This window comes from Manis javanica, chromosome 1 (assembly GCF_040802235.1).
Source record: "Manis javanica isolate MJ-LG chromosome 1, MJ_LKY, whole genome shotgun sequence".
Classification (NCBI taxonomy): domain Eukaryota; kingdom Metazoa; phylum Chordata; class Mammalia; order Pholidota; family Manidae; genus Manis; species Manis javanica.
This window is the reverse complement of record NC_133156.1, coordinates 211,957,658-211,982,862: the sequence shown is the minus strand read 5'-3', so window position 1 is coordinate 211,982,862 and position 25,205 is coordinate 211,957,658. Positions and strand designations below refer to the sequence as shown.

At 37.3% G+C, this 25,205-nt stretch overlaps 1 protein-coding gene across 1 annotated transcript in view; it reads left to right on the top strand.

The window, feature by feature from the left end:
* LOC108404472 (tetratricopeptide repeat protein 39B-like) overlaps positions 1-25,205 on the top strand; it is a 29,637-nt gene that overhangs the window by 2,732 nt on the left and 1,700 nt on the right. Inside the window, 2 exon segments of the mRNA XM_017672086.3 lie at positions 23,784-23,846; positions 24,865-25,205. Coding sequence (XP_017527575.3) covers positions 25,035-25,205 — 171 coding nt within the window. The 5' untranslated portion in view covers positions 23,784-23,846; positions 24,865-25,034.

Below are 25,205 nucleotides of genomic sequence, written 5' to 3'. Positions count from 1 at the left end.
ACGGGTGTGAGGTGATATCTCATTGTGGTTTTAATTTGCATTTCCCTGATGATTAGTGATGTGGGGTATCTTTTCATCTGTCTGTTGGCCATCTGAATTTCTTCTTTGGAGAACTGTCTCTTCATATCCTCTGCCCATTTGTTAATCAGGTTATTTGCTTTTGGGTGTTGAGGCGTGTAAGTTCTTTATATATTTTGGATGTTAACCCCTTGTCGGATATGTCATTTACAAGTACATTCCCCCACACTGTAGGATGTCTTTTTGTTCTGTTGATGATGTCCTTTGCCATACAAAACCTTTTTAGTTTGATGTAGTCCCATGAGTTCATTTTTGCTTTTGTTTCTCTTTCTTGAGGAGATGGGTTCAGGAAGAAGTTGCTCATGCTAATATTCAGGAGATGTTTGCTTATGTTGTCTTCTAAGAGTTCTATGGTTTCATGACTTACATTCAAGTCTTTAATCCATTTCAAGTTTACTTTTGTGTATGGGGTTAAACAGTAATCCAGTTTCATTCCCTTGCATGTAGCTGTCCAGTTCTGCCAACACCAGCTGTTGAAGAGGCTGTCATTTCCCCATTGTATGTCCATGGCTCCTTTATCATATATTAATTGACCATATATGGTTGGGTTTATATCAGGGCTCTCTAGTCTGTTCCATTGGTCTATGGGTCTGTTCTTGTGCCAGTACGAAATTGTCTTGATTACTGTGGCTTTATAGTAGAGTTTGAAGTTGGGGAGCATAATTCCCCCTGCTTTATCCTTCCTTTTCAGGATTGCTTTGGCTATTCGGGGTCTTTTGTGGTTCCATATGAATTTTAGGATGATTTTCTCTAGTTTGTTGAAGAATGCTGTTCATATTTTGATAGGAATTGCATTGAATCTATAGGTTGCTTTAGGCAGGATGGCCATTTTGACAATATTAATTCTTCCTATCCATGAGCACGGGATGTGTTTCCATTTATTGGTATCTTCTTTAATTTCCCTCTTGTAGTTTTCAGAGTATAGGTCTTTCACTTCCTTGGTTAGGTTATTCCTAGGTATTTTATTTTTGATGCAATTGTGAATGGAACTGTTTTCCTGATTCTCTCTCTGCCAGTTCATTGTTAGTGTATAGGAATGCCACAGATTTCTGTGTATTAATTTTGTATCCTGCAACTTTGCTGAATTCAGATATTAGACCTAGTAGTTTTAGAGTGGATTCTTTAGGGTTTTTTAAGTACATTATTATGTCATCTGCAAACAGGGACAGTTTAACTTCTTCCTTGCCAATCTGGATGCCTTTTATTTCTTTGTGTTGTCTGATTGCCATGGCTAGGACTTCCAGTACTATGTTGAATAGAAGTGGTAAAAGTGGGCATTCTTGTCTTGTTCCTGATCTCAAAGGAAAAGCTTTCAGCTTCTCGCTGTTAAGTATAATGTTGGCTGTGGGTTTGTCATATATGGCCTTTATTATGTTGCAGTACTTGCCCTCTATACCCATTTTGTTGAGAGTTTTATAATGATGGATTGTTGAATATAATGTTGAATTTTGTCAAACGCTTTTTCAGCATCTATGGAGATGATTATGTGGTTTTTGTCCTTCTTTTTCATGATGTGGTGGATGACGTTGATGGATTTTTGAATGTTGTACCATCCTTGCATCCCTGGCATAAATCCTACTTGATCAGGATGGATGAACTTTTTGATGTATTTTTGAATTCGATTTGCTAATGTTTTGTTGAGTATTTTTGCATCTATGTTCATCAGGGATATTGGTCTGTAATTTTCTTTTTTTTATGGTGTCTTTGCCTGGTTTTGGTATTAGAGTGATGCTGGCCTCATAGAACGAGTTTGGAAGTATTCCCTCTTCTATTTTTTGGAAAACTTTAAGGAGAATGGGTATTACGTCTTCACTAAATGTTTGATAAAATTCAGTGGTGAAGCCATCTGGTCCAGGTGTTTTGTTCTTAGGTAGGTTTTTGATTAACAGTTCAATTTCATTGCTGGTAATTGGTCTGTTCAAATTTTCTGCTTCTTCCTTGGTCAGCCTTGGAAGGTTGTATTTTTCTAGGAAGTTGTCCATTTCTTCTAGGTTATCCAATTTGTTAGCATATAATTTTTCATAGTATTCTCTAATAATTCTTTCTATTTCTGTGTTGTCTGTAGTGATTTTCCTTTCTCATTTCTGATTCTGTTTATGTGTGTAGACTCTCTTTTTTTCTTGATAAGTCTGGTTGGGGTTTATCTATTTTGTTTATTTTCTCAAAGAACCAGTTCTTGCTTTCATTGATTCTTTCTATTGTTTCATTCTTCTTGATTTTATTTATTTCTGCTCTAATTTTTATTATGTCCCTCCTTCTACTGACTTTGGACCTCATTTGTTGTTCTTTTTCTAGTTTCATTAATTGTGAGTTTAGACTGCTTATATGGGATTGTTCTTCTTTCTTGAGGTAGGCATGTATTGCAATATACTTTCCTCTTAGATAGCCTTGGCTGTCCCACAGATTTTACGGCATTGTATTATTGTTTTCATTTGTCTCCATGTATTGCTTAATCTCTGTTTTCATTTGGTCATTGATCCACTGGTTATTTAGGAGCATGTTGTGAAGCCTCCATGTGTTTGTGGGATTTTTCATTTTCTTTGCATAATTTATTTCTAGTTTCATACATATGTGGTCTGAGAAACTGGTTGGTACAATTTCAATCTTTTTAAATTTACTGAGGCTCTTTTTGTGGCCTAGTATATGATCTATTCTTGAAAATGTTTCATCTGCACTTGAGAAGAATATGTATTCTGTTGCTTTTGGGTGGAGAGTTCTGTAGATGTCTGTTAGGTCCATCTGTTCTATTGTGTTGTTCAGTGCCTCTGTCTCCTTACTTATCTTCTGTCTTGTTGATCTGTCCTTCAGATTGAGTGGAGTGTTGAAGTCTCCTAGAATGAATGCATTGCATTCTGTTTCCCCTTTTAATTCTGTTAGTATTTGTTTCACATATGTGGGTGCTCCTCTGTTGGGGGCATAGATATTTATTATGGTTGTATCTTCTTGTTGGATTGACCCCTTTATCATTATGTAATGTCCTTCTTTAATCTTGTTACTTTCTGTGTTTTGAAGTCTAGTTTGTCTGATACAAGTACTGCAACTCCTGCTTTTTTCTCTCTGCTAGTTGCATGAAATATCTTTTTCCATCCCTTCACTTTTAGTCTGTCTAAGTCTTTGGGTTTAAAATGAGCCTCTTGTAGGCAGCATATAGGTGAGTCTTGTTTTTTTTATCCATTCAGTGACTCTATGTCTTTTGATTGGTGCATTCAGTCAATTTACATTTAGGGTGATTATCGATAGTTACATAATTATTGCCATTGCAGGCTTTAGATTTGTGGTTACCAAAGGTTCAAGGTTAATTTTCTTACTATCTAAGAGTCTAACTTAATTCACTTAATATGCTGTTACAAACACAATCTAAAGGTTTTCTTTTTCTTCCTCCTCCATTCTTTATATATTAGGTATCATATTCTGTATTCTTTGTCTACCCCTTGATTGACTTTGGGGATAGTTAACTTAATTTTGCATTTGCTTAGATTTTAGCTGTTCTACTTTCTTTACTGTGGTTTTATTACCTCTGGTGGCAGCTATTAAACCTTAGGAACACTTCCGTCTATAGCAGTCCCTCCAAAATAGACTGTAGGGATGGTTTGTGGGAGGTAAATTCTCTCAGCTTTTGCTTATCCAGAAACTGTTTAATCCCTCCTGCAAATTTAAATGATAATCTTGCCAGGTAAAGTAATCTTGGTTCCAGGTCCTTCTGCTTCATTGCATTAAATACATCATGCCACTCCCTTCTGGCCTGTAAGGTTTCTTCTGAGAAGTCTGATGTTAGCCTGATGGGATTTCCTTTGTATGTGATCTTATTTTTCTCTCTGGCTGCTTTTAATAGTCTTTCCTTATCCTTGATCTTTGCCAATTTTATTACTATATGTCTCGGTGTTGTCTTCCTTGGGTCCCTTGTGTTGGTAGATCTGTGAATCTCCATGGCCTGAGAGACTATCTCCTTCCCCAGATTGGGGAAGTTTTCAGCACTTACCTCCTCAAAGACACTTTCTATCCCTCTCTCTCTCTTCTTCCTCTGGTATCCCTATAATGAGAATATTGTTCCGTTTGGATTGGTCACACAGTTCTCTGAATATTCTTTCATTTTTAGAGATCCTTTTTTCTCTCTGTGCCTCAGCTTCTTTGTGTTCCTATTCTCTAGTTTCTATTTCATTTATCGTCTCCTCCACCATATCCAACCTGCTTTTAATACCCTCCATTGTGCTCTTCAACGATTGGATCTCCAACTGGAATTCATTTCTGAGTGCTTGGATATCTTTCCATACCTCCATTAGCATGTTGATGATTTTTATTTTGAACTCCCTTTCAGGAACAGTCATAAGGTCCATGTCATTTAAATCTTTCTCTGGAGTTATATTAATTTTACTCTGGACCAGGTTTCTTTGGTGTTTCATATTTGTATATGGTGCCCTCTAGTGTCCAGAAGCTCTACTCTCTGGAGCTGCTCAGCCCCTGAAGCAGTGTCAGGGATTGCAGGGGAGTGGTATTGGTGCCTGGGGGGAAGAAAGAGCTGTTTCCTGCTTCCTGGCTGCTGTGCCTGTCTCCTCTGCCTGAACTAGTGGCCGGAGCACACAGGTATAAGCTTTTGTCCCAGAGCAGCTGTATATGGATCCCTGCTTTCCACAAGTGGCTGGAATCTCAGTCTCTCCAGGAATTCTGCCTGTATTAGCTTTCCAACCCCATAATCACCAGAATATTATGAAAGCACCATGAAATGTAGCTTTGTGCTCCCAGAGCAGATCTCCAGAGCTAGGTATTGAGCAGTTCCAGGCCTTTCACTCCCTCCCTGCTCTGTTTCTCTTCCTCCCACCTGTGAGCTGGGGTGGGGGAAGGGCTTGGGTCCTGCCGGGCCACAGCTTCGGTATGTTACCTTCTTTCATGAGGTCTGCTCTTTTCTCCAGGTGTATGCAGTCTGGTGCAGTCCTCTTCCCTGTTGCTCTCTCAGGATTAGTTGCACCAACTATATTTTCTAATTGTATATGGTTTTAGGAGGAAGCCTCTGTCTCTCCTCTCACGCCACCATCTTTAATCCTGGGAGAGGTTAATTCTTAATCCTTTTATAGCAACTTTCAAAATTTATCTGCATTCAGATTCAGTATTTCCAGAGAAGCATTAAAGAAAAAGTTCACTTTTTATATTTTCTTCTCCACTTTAGTTTCACTTTGAAGTCATTGTCACCATTTTAGCTTGGATGTGAAAACCTTAAACAAGTAAAACAAATTTAAACCTTTTACATGCATATCAATTTTTAATACAATATCTGTACCCATTAGAAACAATGGTCTTTTAATATGTATGTATGTATTGGCTGTGTGTATGTATGTACACACAATCAATCCAAATAGCTATGTTCAACTATAATTTTCTTTTTCAATATTTCATAATTTTCTATTCCCTTTAAAATGCTGGTAAAAAATTATGGGAAGGAAAAATTCTTAGAGGTATGCTTATAATTCTTCATATTATATAAAGAAATTAACTTCTCATTAGTCAAGTACTACACTACAATAAGTGCTGAAGTATGGTGAGGAGTGGGGAGCCACAGTTAAAATATGCCCGTACTGTGACCAACTTAAAGAAGTGAAACTAGGAAGAGGATAAATGTGATGCAAGAGTGCCCCACTTGGGAGTGTAAAGCATTATATATACTTAAAGAGTTAAAAGTTTCTGATGAATGCCTGGTTATATTTTAAAGTGTGAAACCATAAACCATCAAGCTCTAAACTAATCAATTGTGTTGTTCTTTCTCTAAAAAAAGAATATTAATGAAAGTTTTTGGTCAGTTTGGTGTCTTAACTGGAAAGAGCTAGACTAAGTTAAACTTAAGAATTTGGTGGTTTATTAAGCACTGTCTTGGAATGAGAGAACCTATGTCATTAATCAGCTCTCAGATGTGGTTAGAGAAAGCTGCTCAAGACCATTGATTTCCCTTTGGTGTTTTGATAATGATCTTGTAGTCCCTGGAAATAAATATCTTCTGTAAATTAATAAAAATAACTTTAGTTCATAAATCCTTTTCTTAGAAGAGATGGTATAATGCAATGATTAAGAGCATAAGCTCATGGAGCATGATAGAGTTGGGTCTCAACTTGGTGTTACTATTTAATAGTTGCTTGGCCAAGTTTCTCATCTGGTACTTCAGCTTCCTCATCTGCAAAATAGGGTTTAATTACAGTGTCCATCTCAGAGAGTTGTCCTTAGGATTAGATGACTTAAACCAAATAAATAATACTGCAAAATGTCTAGCACATACTGAGAGTTCAATAAATGTTAGCTGGTAATAGTAGTACTTGCAGTAGTTTGACTAACCTTCACTAGTTGCCAAACATTTGATATGACCTGGGTGCATTGACAAAATTGAAGCTTTGTCTCTGCAGAGCTGGGAAGATGGTGACAAGCCTTAAGTGGCCACTCCTAAGACATCTTTGTCTCTTCACTCATTGACTTCAGTAAGGGAAGTTGTCACTTTTCTTTGACCAAACTCACAAAGAGAAAAACAATCTGGAACATACAAGAAGGAACAACTTAGAAAAAAATTTTTTCTTTGTGAAAAGTAAATCTACAGGAATCCCAAAATCAAATGCTGAGAACTTCTTTAGGGTACTATGCAAAAATATTTGTCTGTGGAATTGGGGAGATGTGTGTTTGTGAGCAATGGGGAAACTGTTACTTTATCACGAAGTTTGGTCTTTGAAGCTAATTTATTTTAAATTAGGTACACCTTTTTTTTAAAAAAAAAAGCAAAAAATCTATTCCAAAGCCAATGACAAGTGCATACATACACTACAACTCTCAAACAGATAAATAAGTTTAGACTGCATATGAAAGAAATAGCTTGAAATTCAGAGATAAAGAGGAATTTTATTAGGTCATTAGTCTACCACCTCCTTTGAGATTGAGACCTAGAATTGCAACATGATGAGTGAATGGTTCCCAAACCCCACACCCACCCAGAAAAATAGGAACTATTGCCAACCACTTTTTATTGCGAGGAACCTCCTTATACGGTGAATATGTGTTTTTGTTGTTGTTAAATGCTCCTTCTCCCCCATTTTTTAAATGAAAGGATGCTGAGTAATTTTTTTTTAATTTCATGTTTTCTTCATAGAAAAAAGTTTGTTCCTTCCATCCTCCAATTTTTTTTCACATCTATTTAGTTCCCAAAATCTAAGAGTATGGAATTACTAGTTAAGAACAAAGCATGGCTTCACCCAATAAAAAAGAGGAAAAAAACCAGAAAGAATTAAAATACACACACACACACACACACACACACATGATGAAGAAAAAATGTCTATCCTTCCCAAAAATGCAAATTAAAGCAACATACTATTTTTGTCAGGAGCACAGTGAAATTGCCACTTATACACACTAATGGGAATATGAAATAATACAATATATTTGAGAGTCAATTTGGCAATATGTTTTAAAGTGATTAAATTGTATGGTCCAGCAATCCTATTTCCTTGTATTTATTCTAGGAAATAATCATAGATATGCACAGAGAGTTCTGTGTAAAATGTTCATAGGGTCTTATTTGTAATGTCAAAAAATTGGATAGAGCTTGAAAGTCAAACAAGAAGGGACTGGTTAAGTATATTATGACACATAAATTGGTTATATATATTTATGGCCATTATTAAAAAACCACATTGTAGAAGAATTTTTAATACCAGAAAAATGTTAATGGTATACAGTTAAGAAAAGCAGATTTCAAAACAATAGGCATGCACAGAATGATTCTGGTTTTTGTAAAACTGAATTATATTAAAAGTAATTTGTTTTCTTATTTTGCTTTTCTCTATAATTTTCTGTTGTCTTTTTTTTTTTAAACTGGGAGGCCTAGAGACAGAGGAATTCCAAGTTTGAACTGAGAAATCACTGTTTAGGAGTGTAAACTGGAACATATTATACTTGTCATTTAAGGCTATAGCTTTCTCAGGAGAAAATGGAGGTTTTAATGATGCTATCTATGGGTGGGTGGTATTTTGAGTGTAGTTTACATGCATTTTGGTTATTTTGTTATGATCTGTATTGCTTATAATAAAAAATTAAGTGTAATATTAAATATAAATAAATACATTTTAAATAGAAGCAGCAACGGGGGAATTAAACAGAAGAGTTAATGTAGGTAGAATCTAGGAGAATATATATATTCCCAAACTGTTAACTGTGGTTGCTTCTGGGAAGTGAGACTGGGTTCAACATAGGAAGGAGCTTTCATTTTTTAACTGTATAGTCTGCTGTATTGTTTGAAGGTTTTGTGTTTTTTTAAACAAATATAGCACTTTTGTTATAATGCTTAAACCTCCTCTCCCACACTCCCTAAACCTTTTTCTCAACTTTATTTTCCTTCATAACTCTTCTTACCTCTGACTTCTCCATTTATTTCATGAGAGTCTTTGACTGTGAGATCCACAAGGGCAGAGACTTTGTTTTACTCACTGATGCCTGGCATTGTGCTTGGCCTATACGAGCTTCTCAATAATATTTACAGAATTCATGAGTTCTAAGAAACTATTCTAGTGACTTCACGTGGTTGTTGCTCAATTAATATTTATGATTGATTTTCCCAAGATTATATAGCAACTTAGTGTCCAAATCGAACCTGGTTCTTCTGGTCAGCAAGGTTACTTTTTGCACCACAGCACCTAAAAGTAACTTGTTTGGGCTTTTTATCACCTGCTTGAGGTTGTAGATAGACATCTGTTTTATTTATAAAAATGTGTCTGTGAGCCTGCAGTTATACTCCCATTTTCCCGTGGGACACAGGATTTAAACCAACCACAACAAAAACTACAGTTTATCCTAGATTTGTTCTATCTGGTTACATACCATGGAAAGTTGTTTATTGTGTTTTAAGCACCAATATCTCTAGTTCCTCTTCCTCTATCCTCCTTCCATCCAATACACGTTCGAGGTTTCTCATAGAGACAAGCAAATTACTACAAGGTTAAAATTCCTGTGATGGAGACCAGTTTGCTGAGTTGGTCTTCCTAGGGTCAAAATCAAATTATTTTCCTGAATTTTGTTGGTTATACTTATTCTGGTACAACAATGGGAGGGCATCTTGATTTTTGGTCACCTCAGATTTCAGGGAGACAGTGTTGCTTCAGTTAAATGTCTTAGGATGAGGTGCTAATGAGGCCCAAGTGTTGTGTCCCATAGGATTCTTCTGGCTTCCATGAAAGGAAAACTTTGATCATGTATATTTACTTGGGATTCTAGGAGGAAAGTATAAATCATACAACACTCCTTACATTGTGTCATTGTAGTAAAGATGTGCATATACCTTTTGATCTTTTCTTCCTCAAAAACTTGTATTATGCACTTAATAAGTATAAGCTACTGTGCTTAAACACCATTATAAAAAGATAAATGTATGGACCTTGCCCTAAAGGTAGGAGACAAATAAAATACATATTTCTTAAAGCCAAATTGAATTGGATTCCATTATTTTAGATTTAAAAATACTCTCACTTCAACAACATGGTTGGAGCTAGAGGGTATTATGCTCAGTGAAATAAGCCAGGTGGAGAAAGACAAGTAGCAAATGATTTCACTCATGTGGAGTATAAGAACAAAGGAAAAACTGAAGGAGCAAAACACCAGAAGACTCACAGAACCCAAGAATGGACTAACAATTACCAAAGGGAAAGGGACTGGGAAGGATGGGTGGGAAGGGAGGGATAAGGGGGGGAGAAAGGGGGCATTGTGATTAGCATATATAATGGGGGGGAGGCATGGGGAGGGCTGTACAACACAGAGAAGACAAGTAGTGATTCTACAACTTACTACACTGATGGACAGTGACTGTAATGGGGAATGTGGGGGGAACTTGGTGATGGGGGGAGTCTAGTAAACATAATGTTCCTCATATAATTGTAGAGTAATGATACCAAAAAAAAAATCTATGACAGGCAAAAAATAAAATACTCTCACTTCTAATAAGCCAGGTGGAGGAAAACAAATGCCAAATGATTTCCCTCATTTGTGGAGTATAACAATGAAGCAAAACTGAAGGAACAAAGTGGCAGCAGACTCAGAGACTCTGAGAACGAACTAGTGGTTACCAAAGGGGAGGGGTGTGGGAGGGTGGGTGGGGAGGGAGGGAGAAGGGCATTGAGGGGTATTATGTTTAGTACCCATGGTGTGGGGGATCACGGGGAGAACAGTGTAGCACAAAGAAGGCACATAGTGATTCTGTGGCATCTTGCTGCACTGATGGACAGTGACTGCACTGGGGTATGGGTGGGGACTTGATAATATGGGTGAATGTAGTAACCATATTGTTTTTTCAAGCGAAACCTTCATAAGAGTGTGTATCAATCATACCTTAATAAAAAATTAAAAGAAAAAAATACCCTCACTTCTATCAATCATTCTGTTCTGTTCTTTGTCACCCTGAGTTTTACTCAGAGCTGTAAGCAAAGTTTTCACAAATCATTTCCCACTTTTCTGTTACCCGCCCCAAGTGCTGTGAAATTCCAAAGCTACTGTTTCTGATAGTATTTTTATCATTGCATGATTCCTCTTGTTCTCTTCCATCTAGTTCCTTTGTGATTAGCCTTTGGTTTGTATAGGTCCTGGTCAATCTATTACCTCTTAAGGTGTCTTGAAACACATTTGCCTGTATTTTTTGTTTGATAGTGGGGTTTTGCCACGCCCCCCTCCATCCCTACAACAATGAGAAAACAACAGGTAAAATCTTGTAGAAAGGTTTCTTAGGATCTTTGTGGCCCTAATTTTATCCCAAAGCTCAGCTATTGCTGCAGTTGTTTCAAAACTTTCAAAAGATGACTTTTCAGTGACAGCTTTCTTCTCTTCTAATATGGGTTTTTAGGCATCTCGAAAAAGTAGTTTTTCATGTTTACCTCTTGTTTTTATCTTTATTTATTGAAATACTTTTATAGCCTAAACACACACGCATAAAATTTAAAACCAAGAAAATTGCATTCTTCTAAAATATCCTTTAACTTTTCACCAATTCAGATATACTATTTCTAATTATTATATAATATTGATAAATTACTGAATATGATGGCATGCCTCATAGCTTTCTTTGGAAAAACAGTCCCCAGCCATTTGTGTCTTGAAGCATTTATAACATATAAAGATAAGCTAGCGTGAAAGAGTACTATTCATTATGAGTGTTCCGTGAGCATTCAAAAAATAATCACATGCATTTTTAAATCCTCCCATTACTAGTTCTTTGTGATTGGGTCTGTTTTCTTTAAAAATCCTGTAATTTATTGACATTTTAATTTTTTTTGATAAACCTGCAAACCCGAACTATCTTCATATCTGCCATGATTTCCTTTGTTTCTATTTATAATACCACTGTAGAACCATGCAAGAAATAATGTAGTATTTCATTCACTGGGAATGAAAGCCATTTGAACGCAATTATAGTTAAACTGTCAACTTTCGGTAATCTTTTCTACAAGCAAAAGGTTGTATACAATTTCAAAAAATTACTAACTCAGGACACATGGTGAGGGTATGTCCCGGAAGTTTATACTCTGTATTCCTTATGCATTAGGTATATTTGGTCTTCAAATGAAACTTTATGAAGGACAGTCAAGGAAAACTTACTTTATACCTTAAAGCAACTTGGAGTGTAAAAAGGTAAAAGACCTATGTTCAGATAAAATTAGCATCCCATTCTTGTTGACAAAGCAAAATACATACACTGTATTTGTTGAAGTAAACTAGTATTTAAAAGAAAGATACAGTGGTTGGGTGACTACTCCTGCAGCTCATTGGTGTGAAGTATGGTTCCCCACAGTCCAGCATCACTGCGTCAGCCTGTGTTTACAGTCACGTTCCAGCAAGAACACAGCTGACCCTTGAATACATGGCTTTGAACTATGCAGGTCCACCTATACATGGATCTTTTCAATACATATATTGGAAACTTTTTTGGAGATTTGTAAGTTTGCAAAAACATTTTCCCTAGCTTACTTTATTATAAGAATACAGTATATAATGCATATAACACACAATGTGTGTTAATCAACTGTTTATGTTATCAGTAAGGCTACCATTAAATACTGGGATATTAGTAGTTAAGTTTGGGGGGAGTCTAAAGTAATGTGTGGATTTCCAACTGCGAAAGAGGTACCCATAACCCCTATATTCCTCAAGGGTCAATTGTATATTCATTGGTGAGTTGGAAAAAGGATTGAATTGGGAAGCCAGGAAAATATATTCTCATCTTTATTATTAACTAATTATATGACCTTAGATATGTTACAGACTTTCTGACCTTATTTTCCTCCTTTATCAAAAGAGGGGGATCTGACCTCCTTACTAAACATTAATATTCACTGAGTTCTTATGTGCCAGACATTGTACTAAGTGTTTTACACATATGAACCATTTTCTTTCTCTATGAATATAAGCAAACTGTTCATTTTTGGACAAACTTCTGCTACTTTCCATATGCCATTTTTACCCCTATAATAATTATTCCTTGATTGTTCCTGTGAGCTGCTCTACCTATGAAAGTCCTCCTCACACTTAAAAGCTTAGCTTAAATGTATCACTTCATAGGATCAGAGAAGTTAATTGATTTGCCCAAGGTTATCCAGCTACCTCTTTGATGAATAAGTGTGAGGGAATGAAAAGAACAATGACCTGGGCTCAGAAGATTTGAAATTAAATCCTGTCTTGCAATTTACTACTTGGTTTTTAAAAAATCACTTATATGTTTTAGACATTCATTTTCTCATTGATATTCCTTCATGTATATACATTCAAGCACACTCTGAAGAAGATTCAAAGCTAATCATCATAATACAGTTCAACTTTTTGAGTGATTTTGGACAACAGTGTTTCATGTTTTTCTCTACTTGGCTCAATTATTCCACTGGGTTAGGTGCATAAGGTTATTAATTATCCATATACCATTAAATTGAAAATGTAAAACCTTTTTTAGGTTGTAAAAATAATTTACCTTGGTTGTAGAAAATGGAAAATACAGAAAAGTAGAATGAGAAAAGCAATAACCCTACATGGTTTAACTTTCCAGATAAAAGATTTATCTTTTCACTGCTATGGCCCCAACATCTCAGAACAGTGCCAGGCACAAAATAGATGCTCAGTAAATAATTGTCAAATGAGTTAAAAAAATAGTTACTCTACTGTATAACATAGTAACTATGACTGCAAGCCCAACCAACTGGGCTTGAACCCTGGCCCTGACATACTAACTGTACGACTTTAGGCAAGCCACTTAACTTCACCATAACTAAAAGAAAGGTGACAACACTACCCACCTCAGAGAGGTGTGAGAATTAAATAAGATAATGCATGCAAAGTTACTACAGGCGTTTTTTTTTTTCTGATTATAAGTAACATGTTGACTGTGGAAATTGTATAAAATAGGAAAAAGCACAAACACCAGGTAACTTTTTTGAGAGCATGAGCCAAATCTGTCTCATTAACCATTGTATGCCTAGTTCCTAGCCTAGTCCCTAGCATATAACAGGTGCTTAAATTTATTGTATGTCATTAAATAAAAAGAATATAAATGTTATTCATAATCCTGCCACTCAGATATAGCTATTATTAATAATCTGAAATTCATAGTTCCAATTTGTATCTATGCATACATCATACATAACCATCAGTTCTTTGGAAAAGAATTTATCATATAGTTTTATAAGAACCTGCTCTTTTTACTTAGTACCTGTGATGGTTAATTTTATGTGTCAACATGACCATTCCATGGGGTGCCCAGACATTGGTCCAAACATTATTCTGGGTGAGTCTCTGAAGGTTTTAGGGTGGTCTTAACTTTGAATAGGAGACTAAATAAAGCAGACTGCCCTCCCTAATCTGGGTGGGCCTCCTCCAATCAATTGAAGACCTGAATAGAACAGAAAGGCTGAGAAGAATTATTCTAGCCTGACTGAATGAGCCAGAACATGAGTCTTTTCCTGCCTTTGGACTTGAATTGAAAATTTGGCTCCCCTTGGGCTTTGAGCCTGCTAGCTTTCAGATTTGACACCATTGGCTCTCCTGGGCTTGCCAAGTGCAGACCTTGGGACTTCTCAGTCTACAGAATTGTGTGAGCCAATTCTTTATTTTATATTTTATTTTATTTTATTTTATTTACACTGGTATTCCTTCTATTTCTCTGGAGAACCCTAATACTGTGCATTATACCATAAGCAATTTTCAAAGTCATTAACTGTTCTACAACCTTATAATGTTTGCATAGTATTCCATTGTATTGGTATCCTCTGTATAACTTAGGTTAACATTTTTTTATATTATAAATAATGCTGAAGTGTATATAACTTGTATAGATATTTATGTACATTCCCTGATTATTTCTTTAGAATAAGTCTATAAGGGAAATTGCTAGGTCAGAGAGTATAAAAAGTATAAAAGCTTCTAAAACATGTTGTCAACCCAAGAGGGTTGTAACCATTTATATGCCCACCAACAAGTCTATGAGGGTATTTGCTTCTCTGAACTTTCATTAATGCCAGATGGATTTTTTTTAAGCTGATAAATTTGATTTTTTGAAAGGAGATATTATTTTTTAAGCTGTATTTTGTTGATTTATGGTGAGATTGAACATTATGATTATCAGCAATTTGTTTATGTCCTTTACAGATTTTTATGTTGGAGTTTTTCTTCATTTTACTGATTCTTAGGAACTCTTACTAAATGAAGGACCTCAGTTCTTTGTATTCATGTATCATTTTTCTGATTCCTACAGTTTTAACAGTAAATTACTACTTCATCCTGAATTTATCTTACTATATATGAATTGAAAACTGTCATAGCCATTAAATAAATGTTAATTTAGTTTAATGATCAAGTGCCAGTCCTTGTACTTGGGGATGAAGATATAGATATAAAAGATGCAGAAAGAAGACAGACATTTAAAGAATATATATAAAAATATAGCAAGTGCTGTGATAGAGGTAAGCACAGGCTATCATGGGAACACATAGGGTATACACTTATCTTAGACTGAAAGAGCAGATCAAGAGACCCTCACATCTTCTACATCTCTGCTCAAATGTCACTTTATCAGGGAGGTCTTCCCAGATTTCCCTACACAAAATAGTAAGTACCTCACCCATCACTCTAAATTCCTTCTTCTGTTTTAACCTCTTTTATTCTTCTTTATAGCATATATTAACATGTTATTTATTCATTTATTTATTGTTTCTCTCCCCCCACTTCAATGTCCCTCCCCTGAGGAAATCAGTTCCATGGGAGCAGCATCTTACTTAATTCACTGTTGAATGCCCAGCACCAAGAATAGTGCTCAGCATATAGAAGGAGATCAAGTAAATATGTATTGAATGAATGACAGGAAAGAAGGCTCTTCTGTGTTAGTGGAAGCGGTTTTTCCTCATCTAATCCAAGGCTACTCTTCCCTTCACCTGTGTTCTGTGCTCACCCGCTGCCTCCTTTTTTTTGAGTTGTTCCTTTCCGTATCTTCAACCTCTCCTTTTCTATCTTATTCAAACTCTTTAACTGATTTTCCTGGCTCAGTATTAGCTTCCTTAATCCTTTCTCACTAGACCGATCAGTCCAAACTAGAGAAGCAGATAGAGTAAGAAAGACATTTCAGGTGGAATATTTTAAGCAAAAGAATAATAGGAGTGTGACTCTGCCTCTGTCACCAAAGGCTTTGGGACTTCTACACAAAGAAGTCTGCATCCCAAACCGTATTTATCCCAATTCAGTTAGCATCCACTATATGCCAGGCTATGGCGGATGAATATAGAATTACATACTGAGTGCCTATTGTGTATGCCAGATACTGTCCTGGCTGCTTTACATATGCTAATTCACCTAATTCCCAAACACTCCACTCTTTGGTAGAAGTCCTGTTATTTGCTATTAGCAGATGAGGAAACAGAGGCACACTAAGGCCAAGCAAGTGGTAGAATCAGGATTCAAACCTAAGCAGTCTACTCACAGTCTGCACATTTTACCATATGATCACTTAAAGACGTGTTAAAGAAGTATACCTAGATTTGGAAGACAAGAGAGACAGGCACCTCATTCAGCAAAGTAGAGTGGATCAGTTTGGTCATCGGTAGATAGGGGAGGAGAAAGAAAAAGAGATCTAGGGTGGATGATACCAACCATCTAGATAAGGAATGCAAGAGGAGGAGGAGATGGTTTTAGGGGGTTAATATCCTCCCTTTTCCTCCCCTGGGTTCAGAACCAATGAGACACAGATGCAAGAGTCAGGTGGCATGAGATCAAAACATGCTCTTTTTGATTAAGTTACTGTGCCTCCAAATGTGCTGCCAAGGGGGCTCACTGGTGCTTCACCCCTTAATTAAATGGAGTCACCCACCTGGCCCCAGACGTAGCTGGAGAACAGGAAACAAACTCTTTCTGTATTTTTGGACTCAGACTTTGGACATGCTGGTTCCAAAAGAAGGAAATCAGAAGGCATAGAGCTACACTTTCTCAGTTCCTCTATCAGCTCCTAGCCAGAAGTCAGCCCACGAGCCAGGAGTATTCCTCGAGCAGAAAAGTCCTTTCAGAGGAACACTAAGAATAGGGAATAACGGTGGGTGCAGGGGAGATACAGGGAGAGGTTGTTAAAGAGTACAAACTTCTAGCTATAAGATAAATAGGTCTGAGGACCTTATGTATAATATGGTGGCTATAGTTAATAACAATGTTCTATAGTTGAAATTTGCCAAGGGAGTGGAACTTAAATGTCCTCACCTCACAAAAATCATGTTGTACACTTTAAATATCTTACAATTTTGTCAATTTTACCTCAATAAAACAGAGAAAAATTAAAGAATAGGGAGTAAGTCCTCCCAACATCTCTGAAAATCTTCATTATTGACTCTTCAGGTATTAGGCTTTCAGGTAGGTAAAAAAACAGGATCCAAATCCCCGAAATACTGGGGAACAACATTAAAATAAATTATGGTACAGGAATTCTTTCTGGTTATAGCTTTATGTGCTCTTTGGGAGGAGCAAACTTAGCAATCATGAGCAGAAGGGTGAGTTCACACTTTGCTTCCAAGAAATTCCTAGAAATGTGTTGTGGGCACCTGAATTCTTTTAGCAACCATTTATTAATGCCTACTTTGTTCAGGTCAGTGTGTGCTACAACTGGATGTAGATGTAATCCTGAAGAAAACACAAATCACGCCTGGAAGTTCCCAGGCTAGTGGTGCAAGCAGGTGCATAAATAATTACAATGCAGTAAGATAAACACTAATGGAGACATATAAACAATGCCATTACAGTGACTTAGTTAAGGTTTCAGAAAAGGTAAAATTTGAGCTGTCTTGGATGGAGATTAGGGATTCTATGAAATATAGTTTGAAAGCATTAGGCCAGAGAAAAGGAAACTTTGTCTTTGGGTTGAATATGCTCCTAATCTGGATTTCACCAGCTAATACATTTTTTTAAATTTTGGTATCAGTAATATACAATTACACGAGCAACACTGTGGTTACTAGATTCCCCCCTTTATCAAGTCCCCACCACATACTCCATTACAGTCACTGTCCATCAGCTTAGTAAGATGCTATAGAGTCACTATTTGTCTTCTCTGTGCTATACCGCCTTCCCCGAGCCCGCCCCCCTACATTATGTGTGCTAATAGTAATGCTCTTTTCCACTTATCCCTCCCTTCCCACCCATCCTCCCCAGTCCCTTTCCTTTGGTAACTGTTAGTCCATTCTTGGGTTCTGTGATTCTGCTGCTGTTTTGTTCCTTCAGTTTTTCCTTTGTTCTTATACTTCACAGATGAGTGAAATCATTTGATACTTGTCTTTCTCCGCATAGCTTATTTCCCTGAGCATAATACCCTCTAGCTCCATCCATGTTGTTGCAAATGGTAGAATTTGTTTTCTTCTTATGGCTGAATAATATTCCATTGTGTATATGCACCACTTCTTTATCCATTCATCTTCTGATGGACACTTAGGTTGCTTCCATTTCTTGGCTATTGTAAATAGCAATAAACATATGGCTGCATATGTCTTTTTCAAACTGGGCTGCTGCATTCTTAGGGTAAATTCCTAAAAGTGGAATTCCTGGGTCAAATGGTATTTTTTTTTTTTAGTTTTTTGAGAAACCTCCATACTGCTTTCCACAATGGTTGAACTAATTTACATTCCCACCAGCAGTGTAGGAGGGTTCCCCTTTCTCCACACCTTCACCAACATTTGTTGTTGTTTGTCTTTTGGATGGTGGCCATCTTAACTGGTGAGGTGATATCTCATTGTGCTTTTTAATTTGCATTTCCCTGATGATTAGCAATTTGGAGCATCTTTTCATGTGCCTATTGGCCATCTGAATTTCTTCTTTGGAGAGTATCTGCTCAGATCCTGTGCCCATTTTTTAATTGGATTATTTGCTTTTTGTTTGTTGAGGTACATGAGCTCTTTATATATTTTGGATGTCAATCCCTTATCACATGTCATTTATGAATATATTCTTCCATACTGTAGGGTACCTTTTTGTTCTATTGATGGTGTCCTTTGCTGTACAGAAGCTTTTCAGCTTGATATAGTCCCACTTGTTCATTTTTGCTTTTGTTTCCCTTGCCCGTGGAGATATGTTCATGAAGAAGTTGTTCATGTTTATATTCAAGAGAGATTTGCATATATGCTTTCTTCTAAGAGTTTTATGGTGTCCATGACTTACATTCAGGTCTTTGATCCATTTCAAGTTTACTTTTGTGTATGGAGGTAGACAGTAATCCAGTTTCATTCTCTTACATGTAGCTGTCCAGTTTTGCCAACACCAGCTGTTGAAGAGGCTATCATTTCCCCATTGCATATTAACTGACCATATATGCTTGGGTTAAAATCTGGATTCTCTATTCTGTTCCACTGGTCTATGGGTCTGTTCTTGTGCCAGCACCAAATTGTCTTGATTATTGTGGCTTTGTAGTAGAGCTTAAAGTTGGGAAGTGAGATCCCCCTGCTTTATTCTTCCTTCTCAGGATTGCTTTGGCTATTCAGGGTCTTTTGTGGTTCCATATGAATTTTAGAACTATTTATTCCAGTTTGTTGAAGAATGCTGTCAATATTTTGTTAGGGATTACATTGAATCTGTAGATTGCTTTAGGCAGGATGCCATTTTGACAATATTAGTTCTTCCTTCCCAAGAGCATGGGATGAATTTCCATTTATTAGTGTCCTCTTTAATTTCTCTTAAAAGTATCTTGTAGTTTTCAGGGTATAGGTCTTTCACTTCTTTGGTTAGGATTATTCCTTGTTATTTTATTCTTTTTGATGCAATTGTGAATGGAATTGCTTTGGTGATTTCTCTTTCTGCTAGTTCATCATTAGTGTATAGGAATGCAACAGATTTCTGTGTATTAATTTTGTATCCTGCAACTTTGCTGAATTCAGATATTCGTTCTAGTAGTTTTGGAGTGGAGTCTTTAGGGGTTTTTTTATGTACAATATCATGTCATCTGCAAACAGTGACAGTTTGGCTTCTTCCTTACCAATCTGGATGCCTTGTATTTCTTTGTGTTGTCTGATTCGCTAGGACCTCCAGTACTACGTTGAATAAAAGTGGGGAGAGTGGGCATCCTTGTCTTGTTCCCAATCTTAGGGGAAAAGCTTTCAGCTTCTCACTGTTAGGTATAATGTTGGCTGTGGGTTTGTCGTATATGGCCTTTATTATGTTGAGGTACTTGCCCTCTATACCCATTTTGTTGAGATTTTTTATCATGAATGGATGTTGAATTTTGTTGAATCCTTTTTCAGCATCTATGGAGATGATCATGTGGTTTTTGTCCTTCTTTTTGTTGATGAAGTGGATGATGTTGATGGATTTTCGAATGTTGTACCATCCTTGCTTCCCTGAGATGAATCCCACTTGATCATGGTGTATGATCAACTTGATGTATTTTTGAATTCGGTTTGCTAATATTTTGTTGAGTATTTTTGCATCTATGTTCATCAGAGATATTGGTCTGTAGTTTTCTTTTTTTGTGGTGCGTTTGCCTGGTTTTGGTATTAGGGTGATGCTGGCTTCATAGAATGGGTTTGGAAGTATTCCCTCCTCTTGTATTTTTTGGAAAACTTTAAGGAGAATGGCAATATGTCTTCTCTAAATGTCTGATAAAATTCAGCAGTGAATCCATCTGGTATGGGGTTTTTGTTCTTGGGTAGTTTTTTGATTACCGATTCCATTTCATTGCTGGTAATTGGTCTGTTTAGATTTTCTGTTTCTTCCTGGGTTAGTCTTGGAAGGTTGTATTTTTCTAGAAAGTTGTCCATTTCTTCTAGGTTATCCAGTTTGTTAGCATATGGTTTTTCATAGTATTCTCTAATAATTCTTTGTATTTCTGTGGTGTTCGTAGTGATTTTTCCTGTCTCATTCTGATTCTGTTTATGTGTGTAGATTCTCTTTTTCTGTTAATAAGCCTGGCTAGAGGTTTAACTATTTTGTTTATTTTCTCAAAGAACCAGCTCTTGATTTCATTAATTTTTTCTATTGTTTTATTCTTCTCAATGATTTCTTCTCTGGTCTTTATTATGTCCCTCCTTCTGCTGACTTTGAGCTTCATTTGTTCTTCTTTTTCCAGTTTCAATAATTGTGAATTTAGACTATTCATTTAGGATTGTTCTTCCTTCTTTAAATAGGCTTGGTTGGTATATACTTTCTTCTTAAACTGCCTTTGCTGCATCCCACAGAAGTCCAGGCATTGTGCTGTTGTTTTCATTTGTCTTCTTTTATTGCTTAATCTCTGTTTTAATTTGGTTATTGATCCATTGATTATTTAGGAGCATGTCATTAAGCCTCCATGTGTTTGTGAGCCTTTTTGTTTTCTTTATACAATTTATTTCTAGTTTTGTATCTGTGATCTGAGAAGTTGGTTGGTACAATTTCAATCTTTTTGTATTTACTGAGGCTCCTTTTGTGGCCTAGTATGTAGTCTATTCTGGAAAATGTTCCATGTGCACTTGAGAAGAATGTGTATCCTGCTGCTTTTGGGTGGAATGTTCTATAGATGTCTGTTAGGTCCATCTGTTCTAATGGGTTGTTCAGTGCCTCTGTGTCCTTACCTATTTTCTGTCTGGTTGTTCTGTCCTTTGGAGTGAGTGGTGTGTTGACGTCTCGTAAAATGAATGCATTGCATTCTATTTCCTCCTTTAATTTTATTAGTATTTGTTTCACGTTTGTATGTGCCCCTGTGTTGGGTGCATATATATTTATAATGGTTATATCTTCTTCTTGTACTAACCCCTTTATCATTATGTAATGTCCTTCTTTGTCTCTTGCTACTTTGTTTTGAAGTCTATTTTTTGATTGAAGTACTGCAATACCTGCTTTTTTCTTCCTATTGCTTGCATGAAATATATTTTCCAGCCCTTCACTTTTTGTCTGTGTGTGTCTTTGAATTTGAAGTGAGTCTCTTGTAGGCAGCATATAGATGGGTCTTCCTTTTTTATCCATTCTATAACTCTGTGTCTTTTGATTCGTACATTTAGTCCATTTACATTTAGGGTGATTATCAATAGATACGTACTTATTGCCATTGCAGGCTTTGGATTCATGGTTACCAAATTTTCAAGGGCAGCTTCTTTACTATCTGTCTAACTTAACTCACTTATTATGCTATTATAAACACAGTCTGATGATTCTCTAGTTCTCTTCCTTCTTTTTCTTCCTCATCTACTCTTTATATGTTAGGTGTTTTATTCTGTACTCATTGTGTTTCCCTTGACTGATTTTGTGGATAGCTGATTTTATTTTACATTTCGTTAGTATTTAGTTGGTCTACTTTGTTGGCTGTCATGTTATTTTCACTGGTGACAGCTATTTAGCCTTAGGCATAGTTCCTTCTAGAGCAGTCCCTTTAAAATACATTGTAGAGGTGGTTCGTGGGAGGTAAATTCCCTCAACTTTTGCTTATCTGGGAATTGTTTAATCCCTCCTTCACATTTAAATGATTATCTTGCTGGAAAAAGTATTCTTGGTTTGAGGCCCCTCTGTTTCATTGCACTCAATATATCATGCCATTCCCTTCTGGCCTGTAAGGTTTCTGCTGAGAAGTCTGATGAAAGCCTGTAGGTGATCTTTTTTTCTCTCTCTGGCTGCTTTTAATACTCTGTGCTTGTCTTTGATCTTCACCATTTTAATTATTATATGTCTTGGTGTTGTCCTCCTATGGTCCCTTGTGTTGGAAGACCTGTGGACTTCCATGGTCTGAGAGACTATTTCCTTCCCCAGATTGGCAAAGTTTTCAGCAATTATTTCTTCAAAGACACTTTCTATGCCTTTTTCTTTCTCTTCTTCTTCTGATACCCCTATAATGTGAATATTGTTCCATTTGGATTGGTCACACAGTTCTCCTAATATTCTTTCATTCCTAGAGATCCTTTTATCTCTCTCTGCCTCAGCTTCTCTGCGTTCCTGTTCCCTGATTTCTATTCCATTAACGGTCTCTTCCACCTCATCCAGTCTGCTCTTAAATCTTCCCATTGTTTGTTTCATTTCTGTTCTCTCCCTCCTGAATTCATCCCTTTGCTCTGGAATATTTCTCTGTAGCTCCTTCAGCATGCTTACGACTTATTTTGAATTCTTTTTCAGGAAGATTGTTGATTACAGTCTCACCAAGCCCTCTCTCTCTGGTGTGTGAGGGATTTTGGACTGAAGAAGGTTCTTCTGCCTTTTCATGGTGATGGGAGTGGTCGCCGGTGAGTGGTCAATGTGTCAGCTGGGAGAACAAATTCCCTTCCTGTTTACTGGTTGCCTTGCCTGTGTCCGCCATCTGTGCTGGTCAACCATGTGCAGGGAGCAGCCTCTGGATGGCCTAGGGCACTGGCGGGGGTTGCCAGCAAGTGGCGTGTGTTCTGTCATGAGAACAGAGCCCCTTTGTGCTTTTTGAACTCTGCACCCGTCTCCAGTGTCTGTGCCGGTCAACTGTGCACAGGAAGCAGCCTCTGGGTCTGGGTCTGGGCCAGTTAGCCGCATGCAGGGAGAAGCCTCTGTGTTAAGCTGTGTGGTTGCTGTAGGTGGCACTGCTCCCCAGATGTTCTGCAGCAATGGCGGGTCAGCCAGTTTGCTTGCAGTGCTGGCAGGGGTAAAGGGACGGCAGGCTGCTGATTGCCCTGAGGGGCCTCGGAGCTGCATTGCCAACCAAGTGGTTAGGGCACCTGAAGTTCCTTAATGTTCCCAGCCTGCTGGGCTGTGTGTACCAGGACGATGTTGTCCACCTGTTAAACTCTTGTCCTTTTAAGACTTTTAAAGCACCTGCTTTTCTTTTGTCCCAGGGCAGCCGACTGTGGGAACCTGTTCGCAGTCTTATTCTCGGATTTTGCTTTTCCGCTCCACTAATATCCAGAGCACCATGCAATGTGTGTCTGTGCTCCTGGGGCAGATTAGTAGGCCTGGTTATTTAGCAGGCCTGTGCTCCACTGCCTTCTCACTCTGATTCTTTTCTTCCTGCTGGTTAGCTGTGGTGGGGGAAGTGCTCGGGTCCCGTTGGGTCACAGCTTTGCATCTTACCTTTTCCGTGAGATGTTGGGTTCTCACAGATGTTGCCTGGCTGGTGTACTGTACTGTCTGGTCACTCCTTTAGGAATGGTTGTATGTGCTGTATTTTCAAAATATATATGGTTTTTGGAGGAGATTTCCACCACCCTACTCATGCCGCCATCTTTTCCTTTTAAAGTATATCTCTACAGCTAATATTAATCTAGCCATTACTATTGCAGCCCAAGAATAATTTCCCTTCTAAAGGGCTGCATGCCTTTTCCACTCAGAACTGAGCCTTTCAGGTAAGTGTGATTACTTTAGCTTTTCAATGGCTAGTGACTACCACTGTTAACACCCTGAAACATAACTAAACCTTAAGGTGTAAAAAACAAGCAATTTAACTAAAATAATACCTTTAAGGCTGTCCTCCCATCCTTTTTTCTCATATTTTCCCTCTGTGTAAAAATCCGCACCCCTGTCTTCTGCATTTATCCTTTTTCCTTTGATTATTCTCTTCTACTTTACCTTCCCTTCCTGTCTTTTAACTTATCAAAATATAGAATTAAGATACTTTTTAAAGCATACTTGTAATTGTTAAAGCACAGTAATAATTACTATTAAAGTGTCACGTTTACTCTTCCTACTTTTAAAAATAGATTAATTGAAACTATTGTGTTCATTATGAATAAATTAAGTAGCTGGCTATTTGTAACTGGTTTTCCATTGTGCCCACACCCACCCTACCTTCCTACAAGATGCTATAGTAATGCTGTGATAACAACTGGTACATCTGAAGTCTTTTTTCTAACTGCAACAATGCTAGGAAACCTTTCTAGTTTACATAGTACTTTACATGTCCAAAGGTCTATCAATTAGCCATAATATTACATCAAGACCTAGATTTTTATGAAAATATATGCAAGCACAGTGGTGATACTAAAAATAGCATGGAATAGATTTTTCATTCCCATAACCTTTATTCTTTGGTCTGGATAATTCGCCTCCTCCCCACTCTTGGCTAGAGACCTATGTAAACACATTCCGCGTTCCATTCAGATTCTGGCCTCCAAGCCTTCTTATAGAGAAATTTTATTACTATCACAGTATAGTTTTACAACACAAATGCACAAAAGCATGGCCTTATGAAAATGATAGATTGGAGGGATGGTAACAAAAGAACTCTCCCGTTTACAAAGATTTGTGTCATAGTGTTTTAAAAGAGCATGTTCCTTGTAGTATATTCCAAATGTCTTGAACTTTATGGAAATACATCTTCTAGGTAAATAAAACTCTTCCGCCCTACCCCTTTGTCTGACATAGATGAGAATATCCTAACATGGCACCTCACAGCTATTAGTTCGTTGGCCTCCATGAAAGAGGCAGCACCTCAGGCTGCGGAAGAAGTGGCCCCGTCAGGAGAGCAGGAGACCTCGTCACAGCCACATTGCCGCCACTGCAGATATTTCTGTCTCTAAGGTCAGGAAGCAAATATGTCACCCCATCCACGTAAAAGAGAAAATGATAAGGAAGATGACTTTACAGCATTTACTCTAAGGAAGGAAGAAAATGATGAAGATGAGCTTGAAGATGCCTATGAAGTTATCCCTGCAGCAACAATAATGAATATAGATTCTTCCCTGGAAGAGTGCACAACTGGATTG